The sequence below is a fragment of the Populus euphratica genome, unplaced genomic scaffold (assembly GCF_000495115.2).
Source record: "Populus euphratica unplaced genomic scaffold, PopEup_1.0 scaffold19.1, whole genome shotgun sequence".
In the NCBI taxonomy this organism is placed as follows: Eukaryota; Viridiplantae; Streptophyta; class Magnoliopsida; order Malpighiales; family Salicaceae; genus Populus; species Populus euphratica.
The window spans coordinates 1,300,826-1,311,649 of NW_011499853.1; the positions used below are offsets into that span (position 1 = coordinate 1,300,826).

The 10,824-nt window shown below is 31.9% G+C and overlaps 2 protein-coding genes across 3 annotated transcripts in view; both read left to right on the top strand.

The window, feature by feature from the left end:
• The first annotated feature begins 663 nt into the window (after positions 1–663).
• Positions 664–5,411, top strand: LOC105122187 (zinc finger protein NUTCRACKER-like). 2 transcript variants are annotated; one of them, XM_011021138.1, is made up of 5 exons: positions 664–1,502; positions 1,609–2,005; positions 2,452–3,452; positions 3,702–3,752; positions 5,165–5,411. In XM_011021138.1, the coding sequence occupies exons 1-4, from the start codon at positions 1,328–1,330 to the stop codon at positions 3,713–3,715; spliced, it is 1,587 nt and encodes a 528-aa protein (XP_011019440.1). In that variant the 5' UTR covers positions 664–1,327; the 3' UTR covers positions 3,716–3,752; positions 5,165–5,411. The 2 variants fall into 2 exon arrangements, with proteins under 2 accessions (XP_011019440.1, XP_011019439.1); XM_011021137.1 differs by lacking the exon at positions 3,702–3,752 and having other exon boundaries at positions 665–1,502.
• A 3,490-nt stretch (positions 5,412–8,901) lies between these two features.
• The window catches only part of FTSH4 (FTSH protease 4), a 6,230-nt gene continuing 4,307 nt past the window's right edge, over positions 8,902–10,824 (top strand). Inside the window, exons 1-3 of the mRNA XM_011021136.1 lie at positions 8,902–9,157; positions 10,111–10,198; positions 10,542–10,802. Of these exons, the coding sequence (XP_011019438.1) occupies positions 9,131–9,157; positions 10,111–10,198; positions 10,542–10,802 (376 nt within the window). The 5' untranslated portion in view covers positions 8,902–9,130. The remainder of the gene's footprint in view (positions 9,158–10,110; positions 10,199–10,541; positions 10,803–10,824) is intronic.

The window sequence follows — 10,824 nt, forward strand, 5'->3', positions numbered from 1 at the left end:
CCCTCTCCCTCTCTCTCTCTCTCTCAATAAAATAGTCATGGGGCAAGAGGTTGCATCAATGGGGACCGACCCCGTATTTCCTTTCTACCTTTCAATTTCAAAACCCGCAAAGAGACAGAAGCTTTATCATAATCAAATTATTGATTGTTCTTTAAGAATAATAAAAACCATATAGTAATAGAATACTAGCAGGAGAACAGCACAGCACAGCACAGGAGTATTTTTAATTACCAGTGTAAAAACAGAGTAGATAGTATATATCTATTCCCCGCGAGCATGTCTGCTGGAACTCAATCACAGAGCTAATGATGCTATAGCTGGTGTGAGTGCACAGAGAAAGAGAGGGAAAGAGTTTTTGCTTTTTAACTCTTTTACCTACCGTATGTTAAAAGCCTGTAATTATCAAACTTCTTATGATATCTCTCTATCTCTATCAAGCAAGGATATTGGGGTGTTTGGTGATTAAACTCTTTCTAAACCTCTCCTTTTACATGGATTGCTTTATATCTGCTGTACTTTTTATGGATGGAAAAGGTGGCATTGAGTAATCCAATGTTTTAAAGTTTAAACTTTATAGCGTACAGGGAAATATTATTTGCCGATACAATTATTAGAAAAAAGAGAGTATATTATATATTTTCTAGCTAAGACTTGGAAGAGAACAAAGGAAAAGACAGAGAGTGCACGTCAGAAACAAGCCTGCTGGTTTGGATTTTGGTTGTGTGGAGGGCTTCAAAGGAATCCTTTCTCATCCTCATCTCTCTCTCTCTCTCTCTCTCCCTCTTTTTTTCTCTCTTCACGCATACACACAGCCATGTTTTCATCTCATTTCTTCATGTATCCATGGTACTTTACATTCAATTGATTTACTAGATGCTTCGTGTTGGTTTTGCTTAATCCTCCTGGTGTTAGGAAGCAAAGGCGAGTTCAAGTCTTAAAGGAGTTTGGTGCTTTTCCACCTAGGAACTAATTTTATTTCTTTCTTGTCCATTTCTTGTTCTTTAGTACTGTACTTCTTTTCTCTCTTCTTATGCCTCTTAATTCTCAAGGTTATTGTGGAAAGAGAAGTGATATCATCAATATGTAAGCTGCAGAGAGAATGAAAGGATATTTGTTACATACATACATATTGAAATCACAGAAATTTAAGAGGTCTTATTGTTTTCCACTTTTGTTAGCCTTACTAAATTAGGGTTCCCGCTCAGATCCTAGGACATTTTGTCACACATAAAAAAAAGGTTGATCTGTGGCTCATGAATGCATATCTTGTAGCTTGTGTCATCGCCTACGAAGTCGTGTGATTATTTCTTTAATATAGAGGGAAAATATGATGAAAGGCTTGGTAATGGATGAGAATATGTCCAATTTAACTTCAGCATCCGGTGAAGTAAGTGCTTCTTCAGGCAGCAGAATTGAAACCAGTGCTAGACACCCACAACAGTCCTTTGATTCGACAAATCAACCACCACCAAAGAAGAAGAAAAATCTTCCAGGAAACCCAGGTTTCAAATCAAGACCATTATATCTTGCTTGCAAATCAAATTAGCTAACAGCTGCTCCATTATTGTTTTTTGTTTGTACCTTGATATTGGTTTGATTTTTCATCAGACCCAGATGCAGAAGTGATAGCTTTGTCTCCCAACAGTCTACAAATGACAAACAGATTTCTATGTGAGATCTGCAACAAAGGATTCAAAAGAGATCAGAATCTTCAACTTCATAGAAGAGGGCATAACCTGCCATGGAAACTAAAGCAAAGAACAAACAAGGAGGTGAGAAAGAAGGTGTATGTGTGTCCAGAGGTTACATGCGTGCACCATGACCCATCAAGGGCTCTTGGGGACCTTACAGGGATCAAGAAGCACTTTAGCAGAAAGCATGGTGAGAAGAAGTGGAAGTGTGAAAAGTGCTCAAAACGTTATGCAGTTCAATCAGACTGGAAAGCTCACTCTAAAATTTGTGGCACAAGAGAGTATAGATGTGATTGCGGTACTCTTTTTTCTAGGTAAGTACTACAATATACAATTCAGTTTCCACTCCACAGATTCACTTCTTTTAGTCTTTAGTCATCTATGGTTAACCTTAGTAGCTCTCCTTAATGCTGATATGTTCCTCCTTGTGTGAAATAGAGTAAAGAAAAACATAAAGAAAGTATCTTGAGTTCTTGACTTCATCCTCATGATTTCGAAAGGTTTTCAGCTCAGAGAGACAGACAGAGAGTGAGAGAGAGACTTTATTAAGTAGTAAAATTATTCTGCTATCTTTAAAGTGCTAAGAACGAGAAATTTTAATGGTTAGATCTACTATGATTTTGTCCTTGTTGAAGGAACGAAAATACAAAAAGTAGCTAGAGAGAGAGAGAGAGAGAGAGAGGTGGTACTTCACCACTGTTTGCTTCATTTTAATGGTATACTTTTTTTGTTTTCTTCTGCTTGTTTTTTGTGGTTACAGGAGGGACAGTTTCATCACTCACAGAGCCTTCTGTGATACTTTAGCAGAAGAGAGCGCAAGATCTATGACGGTTCTCTCCTCTCAACAGCCTGGCTCCTCAGCTTCACACCTGATGAACTTACAAGCCTTATCAGTCAAAAGAGAGCAAGATCAAAACCAGTATCTTTTTAATCCAAGACCAGATAGCATCCCGCCATGGTTAGCTTGTCCACCAATAGGAGAAGCTGGTCCAGGTCCACCACAAATCAATCTCTCCTCGCAGTTATTCCCAGCAAATTTAGACCAGTCATTTTTGCAACATGGAAACCCTAGCCCTAACCCTACTGTACTTCCTCCATTCCAGCCCTCATCAACAGCTTCCCCTCACATGTCTGCCACTGCGTTGCTGCAAAAAGCAGCACAAATGGGGGTGACTGTGAGCAAGCCTTCTCCGTCACCTGCTACTGCTGCCATACTTAGACCCCACCAAGGTCACATGTCTGATCAAAACCCTGGTTTCGGTTCCACATTGCCAGCTACGTCCACAGCAAAACCTGGTCTATTTTTTACATCACGTGAAGAGATGGGAAGTGGGTTTGGTCATGGTCTGGCATCTCTAGAGGATAAAGCTGGTACTGTCACCTCTGGTATCATGGAATATCTTGCTGCAAGTGATGGAGGAGGGACTTCTCTAGTCCATGATATGATGAGTTCTTTGTCTTCTGCGAGTGGATTTGATGGTTCATCTTTTGACAACGAGGATTTCAATGGAATGTTGAATCCAAAAAGAGACAGTAGTAATTTTCAGGAAATTCTATCCAAGTCAACAGAGTCTCGATTTATAAGGAGTGATACTGCATCTGGTAGTCATCATGGAGGCGGCAATGACGGCTTGACAAGAGATTTCTTGGGTCTTAAAGCCTTTCCCCACAAGGACTTTCTAAATCTACCAGCTGGGTTTGATCACATTAGCCCTTCAACATACGGGCAAAGGAACCAAAATCTGCCACCACCTTGGCAAGGTTAGCATTTTATGGATCTGTACGTCATATATATCACCCAGTCTTTCCTTTCCTTCTTCTTAGAAAGATTAAAAAACAAAAAAAAAAATGTCCACGGACATATATTTCTACGGCTTTCCTAATTAAACTTGTATGAACACTGAATACTCCACAGTTCTACCTCGGGTTTTGAATGTTCTTTCCAGTCTTTCTCCTCTCATTAATTATAGCATAATATATTATTTATTTTCTGTTGTAATTCATCATCAGAATCTCTACAATAAAATAGTATTCAGCAATCACAATGCATGGAAGCCATAGGTCGGTCCTTTTACTACATGCTGTTAACTATATATATAAATATGTATTTTAGTATATTCTTATGCAAATTAGTCTTCTTTCTGTCCTCAATTAGTCTACTGAGGGTCAGTCTTACCGACATTTTCTAATTTAATTGTTTCTTCACGTATGCCTGACCTTTAAGTCAACATTTTTCTTATTTTAAACATGATCTTGTGACCCCGCAGTCATGAAAACCTTAAGTGTTAATCGCTATGTCGACGGTCCAGTTGAGGAGAATCGAAGTGTAGTATTAATTTGTCATTAGATTAAATATATATATTTTATTATCTCACTAATTTAAAAGGGGTATGATTAGAATTTTGAGTTCAAAATTTATAAAGTTATTTCCCTTCTCTCCATCGTCTTTGATTTAGGGGAGAGACGTGTATATATATATATATAATGAAAAGAAGGGAAATGGAGATAATTAAAAGATAAAAATGATTTACAAATTAATAAATCTTAATGTAAATTTCTATACGAATTAATCTTCAATTGTAAGTGATAAAAAAATGGATCCTATGTCAAATGATTGGTATATAGAATAAATAAATGCCACGTGTTTTCTCAATAATTTAAAATTACACTTCCTCGTTAAGATTAATTAGCACCATTACTCTCCTTCCCCATCCTCTCCTTCTTCTCTATTCATTTCCTTTTGCCAACATCATGTATGAAAAAAACATATCACGTCTAGATTCTAGGACACACACACACATGAATAAAAGGAAATTAGTTATTAAGGAAATTCAATTCTTTTCCTTATTATATTTCTTACATTCATGTGATTTTTTCTTTCTTTTCAGGATGATATTATTAGATCATAGATGTATATTGTAGATTTTTTTCTAGCATGCAGTTTTATGTTATTAAATATAATTTTTTATTCAAAATTTGTCTAGAAGATTCTAAAAACCTTATTTTTTATGTTAAATTCTTTTCAATAATTTAAGATCGAGAAAGCCTTCCCATAATAAACAAAAGTTATTTTTTATTATATTTTTCTAATTAGTTTAGAAATATTTTATTACTTTTCATGTTTTGTTTAAAACTTTTATTTCTATTTGTTTATTCTCAGATTTTTCAGTTTACTCGAGTTAATTTTTAAATCTATTTAAGGAGTTGTAAATATCCAAAAAAGATACATTACATACATAGAAAATATTCAATAATAAAATTCTTAATTAAAATTTTCTGTATGATTCTTTTTAGCATGTTTTTGTGTTCTTGTACTTGTTATCTTACTTTATATTGCTTCCATCTTCATCTGTTACACTTGCATACGTTCTGTTCATATAACACATCACTCATCTTTTCATTTTAATTGATTGATCTTCTCGTAAAGGAAAAAAGATTATTGACGTGGGTTTTTTTCTTTTCCCCCTCAACAGGAAGCTCCATGGATCACTTTCAGCTATACAATAAAAAGTAGTGCTACTTTCACAACTTTTAAATCCCACCTCACTTGTTCCAGTTCCAGGGTTTGAAGGGGAGACCTTGGATTGAAAATCTCAAGTCTCAATTGTTAAGTTTTTCCATTTTGAAAACCATTGATGCCAACACCTAAATTTTCGAAATGTATTGTATGTACTATATATATAGAGCACTCAGATCTAAAGATACTTCTACATTTTGAGCTAGTTAACTGAACATATATGCTATCTAGCTGCATGTGCCATCTTACAGAAGTCTGATAATGGCGGGATACGATGAACATGAATGAATTTACTCCTCCTTGCTTATAGAAGTTAGATACACCCACACAGACACACGCACTGTTGTCTAATATAATTTGAGAAGAGCAGTGAGTGCTATATATTGCTTTAGCCTTTAGACGCTGGAAAGTGGAGGAAAAGATTCGTGAATAGTGGCATGGATGTCTATGTTTGCACGGAATTGGTACGCAGCTTGCATGCAAGACAAAGGCAGATGCTTTTTATGACATAATGGGTGTCCAAAGTGGTTTCAATCCCGAGGACTATGACGCTTTTTCTGGGGGTGATCATGCTCGCCTGTTCTCTCTTTCAAATTGCTTTGCTTTTACCTTTCCCTCCCTTCTTTTTGAAAACTGAAAAATAATGATCAATAATATTGTTTAAGATATTCAAGATAAGTCAACATGATGATAACACTATCACAATATAGTCACGTGAAACCCATTCTAGTACAAAACTAGAGTTTCTGGTTAATTTTTCTCTACCATAAAAAAAAATATTTAAATTATAATAATTTAGATAAATTTGAGTTAACTTGATTAATTTATTATTTGAGATGATTTAAAAATAAATAAAAAATTTAAAGTTCATAAATTTAATATTAAAAAATAAAATAAAAAAATAAAAGCTAAATCAGTTTAATTTTTAAAACTAGCAATTTTGGTAAAATAAAAAAACAAAAGCCAAATTAATCTAATCTTCAAAATTAGCAATTATGATAATTTAGATGAATTTGAGTTAACTATATTAATTCATTATTTGAGATGATTCTAAAGGAAAAAATAGAAAACTTAAAGTCCATTAATTTAATATCAAAAAATAAAATAAAAAAACAAAAACTAAATTAGCATAATCTTCAAAATTAGCAATTCTAGTAATGAAATAGAATGATCATATAAAAGATAAAAAAATATAGAATAAAATTCTTAACTATCAAAAAATCAAAAAGAAATGTTTAAATTATCATAATTTAGATGAATTTGAGTTAATTTGATTAATTCATTATTCGAGATGATTTTAAAGAAAAAAACAGAAAATTTAAAGTTCATTAATTTAATATCAAAAAATAAAATAAAAAACAAAAGTTAAATTAGTCTAATCTTCAAAATTAGCAATTTTAATAATGAAATAGAATGATCATATAAAAAACAAAAAAATCCAAAATAAAATTCTTAACTATTAAAAAATTAAAAAGAAATAAATAATAATCAAAATAATAAATATAAAATAATTTAGTATAGAAACTAGTAACAGAAGATAGTAAGGAATTTAGTCCAAAAAAAAATAAAAGAATGAGAATTAAAATTGAATAAAAAATATATGAAAAAAATGTTAAAAAAATAAAAAATAATAATTAATAAAGTATAAAAATATTATTTTGCCCACGAGTGTGCGTCGAATCCCTTGAATGGCAAAATGATTAGTTGACTATGGATTGTATTGTTCACCATCCTGAGAATTTCTATTTTAGTTAATTCATAGTATTATTCAATTTTTAAAGTTTATATTAAAAAAATTAATCCTTACTCAGAAACTTATTTACTTAAATGAAGGTTAAATTATTATCAAAATAAATCAGGGAACAATTTACCTTTGACGTGAAAGGGTGTTTTTTTTATAAAAAGACTGTCATGATAACTGCGCCGGGCAAACTTATTTTATTTCCTATAAATCTTTTCAAAAACTTCCTCAAGCTAAAACTTACTTACTTGTTTACGCGTGTCTTGTATAAATATATATGTATTTAAAAAAAAAATTACTCAAGCCAAAACCATGCTTTGATCATTTTTATGCTACATGTGAAAATAAAGAATAACTAATTTAAGAAAATTATATAAAAAATTTATACTAAAAAATATATATTTCATTCGAATTGAATATTCATGAGATTTGTTTTTAAAACAAGCATGCATATTAGTTTCATATATTATTAAACATACATGACTGTTAATGTTACCATTAAATATCTATAATCTTATTTTAAAAAAATACTGTATCGTTATATAATTTTTAAAATACCATTTCAATCTCTTTATTTAAAAATAATTTTACTTTATAATATTTTTTACAAAAAAATATTATAAAGTAAAATTATTTTTAAAAAAAAAACAAGAGGGGAGGGATAGTGAAATCTAAGGCCAGGAACCTGGGCTTTCCTAGACAGACATGCCCACATGTGTTGGTCTTGAAAAGAAGAAAGCCCATGCCTACATGGCTTTACGAAGCAAAACCGGTGCTTCGTTGGGAGGATCTTGTCTCGCTAACTTTTCATGGTAGGATCCAGCTACTCTAGTGTTAAAACATCTAACACTTTTTAAGATAAAATTAAAAGTGAAATTCACTTTTTTAAGAGTTAAAAATTTAATTAAAAATTATTTTTTGATAAATTTTTTTAACATGAAACATTAATATAATTATAAAAAATTATAAATATTAATTAGCATATTTTTATGAAACTCAAAACTCCCATTAAAAAAAATACAAATCTTATAATTTAAATAATGAAAAAATAAACACTCACTTAACACGGGCACATCCCCATGCACATCCCCATATTATAGGGATTAGATTCTTGTATGTTTTTTTGCTAATTTATTTTAGATTTAGATTTAGATTGTTTATAAATAATTTCTTGGTCTATAAAAAAAATAATTTTTCAACCTACGAATATAAAGAGTCTAAACATTATTTTTTGAACCTAAGCTGTTTCTTATACAATATTATTAGGTTAATTTTTATTGGTATGGTCAGTAGAGTATCTAGAAATAGTAATAAAGCAGCTCATGTTTTGTTAAAACATGCTGCTATTATCTATTGGAGTCAACCTCTAGTTTTATTTTATTGTATCCAGTACCTTCCAGAAGTTTACTAAAGCTCTTATTGAATAAAAACAAAAGACTAGATATTAAATATTATTATTCTTTCACATATACAATGTTTTTAAAAATTGTTGTTCTTACTCCATGAGATTTTATGAAGTGATAAGACTAACCACCTTATTATTCTCTTAAGAAATAAAATTGTGGTTATTTTATAAAATATTTTTAATAATTTATTTTTATTTTTACAAAATTATTTTTTTAAGATTAGCATATTAAAATAAGTTAAAATATATAAAATAAATGAATTTTTAATAAAAGAATTTTAAAATTTTGTAAAACACGATTAGTTAATCCTTCAAAACAAAATTGAAATCAAACACTGTAACTTTGATTTGCTTCGTCAATAAAATGAAAAGTGGTTCGAAGATGCTAGTGAAAAAAAACCTGATGTCGATGGGCAAAAAAGACATTTGACCTTGAACCACACCGCAAGTTAGAAGCTCGTGGTGAACATTTATTTATTTATTTATTTTTAAGAAACTCCAATAAAAAGAAATCTAAAATAAATAAACAGAACGTTAAAAGATATTAATTTTTTTTCTGGAAATAAATTGAAACCTCTCTTTCTCACCACAACACAAGAAAGACAAGACTAAACAACAACCAACCCCTTTCCTCCTCTCTCTTTCTCACATTTCTCCTCCTTCTCTCGCCACCCATACTCATCTTTAACCATCTCCACATCGTAATCGCTGTATTAACCAGAAAAGAGAGAAGCGAGGCCCAAAGATCAGACCTATTCTTTGATTATTGGCAGGCCATGGCTTGGAGGCGCCTAATCACCCAGGTCACTTCGATTTTCCTCTTCTTTACTTTGATCAAGGGCTTGTTTCCATTGATTTGTATTATTGTTTCTTTTTTAATTATTATTATTAAGTTTGAGATTGTTCTTTGACTGACAAAACCCTAGTTTTTCTTCTTCTGTTTGCTAATTGATTCGGGCCTGTTAATTATAGGGAGTTAGAGTTATTGAATCTAATTGCAATTTGATTATTAGAAACTGTTTTCCTTGTGTAAGACAAATGGGAAGTTCTATGTGAAATTTTATTAGATTGCCGAGGGAAGTTGTTGAATAATGGGAAAAAAATAGGGTTTTGAATTTGTGACGATGTGCTATTCTTTATTGAACAAGGGCAGCTATTCTTTATTGAACAAAGGCAGTAAAAATAGTTGGGTCTGGCACAGAAGTCTGTTTCTTAGTTTCAATTGTGAGATTAGAAGCATAGATTTTTTTTTTTGAGAAAAACATCTGTTTCTTATGGTCATAATTGTAATCACTTTAAGGAAGTAAATTGAATCCTGAGTTCATAATTTTTTTAGGTGCTTGATTGTGTGTCAATACTCGCACCATAACTAGTGATACCATCAATAGTTTTCCAGCTGCTTAATTGATTGCGTAACTGCACAGATATTTTCTGATTCACTTTTCTATAGAAACAATGGCTTATGGTATATGCAAATGCTTGTGTAACTGCACAGATATTTGTATACGGAGCCAAGAGCAACTTATGGCCTGCTAATTTGTTGGGTTTAGTTGAATTAAGCATGGCAATCCTTTGTCTTATTCTGTTAAGTTCTTAAAGCTGGTGGCTTTCTAAAATAGTTGAAAAAAATATACAAGGAATTAGGATGTAAAATGTCTAAAAGAAAGTTGAAAAAAAAAATACTAGGAATTAGTATGTAAAATGTCATGGTGATTCTCCTCTTGTTTTATTGAATTCTAGATTCATTTTGTGACAGGTTTCGAGGCATCAATCAGAGATGGGACAATTCAAAAACTTGTTTGTCAGAACTTATTTTCCCATAAACAAGTTTGGAGGCAGTGTAGGTATGTTATCTACCTTATAAAAACTTGTGGTGCTAATATGCAGAGACTAGCTTTTTGGTAAAAGGTATTAATTTGTCAGATACCTGTTGATGTGGAGGTATCATGGGCCAAAACATGATGACAATACTGCTCGTAACCTTAAGAAAATGAGTGGCATTCTTTGTCTTTAAATATTGAAATCTTGTATTTTTACTTTTTCTGCATGTTAACTTAAGTGATATTTAAGTGTCGATAAATCAGTATCTATGATGCCAACGTGGAATTGTCTGAGCCTGATGTTCTATCTGCATCTTTTTTCCTTGTTTATACTTTGATGGTGAAATTATTCTTTATTTCTGTGCAGGGAATAGGATTTTAAATGCTGAGAGGAGGTTCCAATCAAGTTATGTTGGGAATTTAGCTCGTAGGATGCGTGATATGGATGATGGTAGTGAAGTTCTACAACTTAAAGAACTTCTACGGCATGATCCTGAAGCAGTGATAAGACTTTTTGAAAGTCAACCATCTTTACATGGCAATCCTTCAGCACTTTCTGAATATGTTAAGGCATTGGTCAGAGTTGACAGGCTGGATGACAGCGAGTTGCTGAAGACCCTGCAGAGAGGTGATTGTGGGCAAAGAGTCCC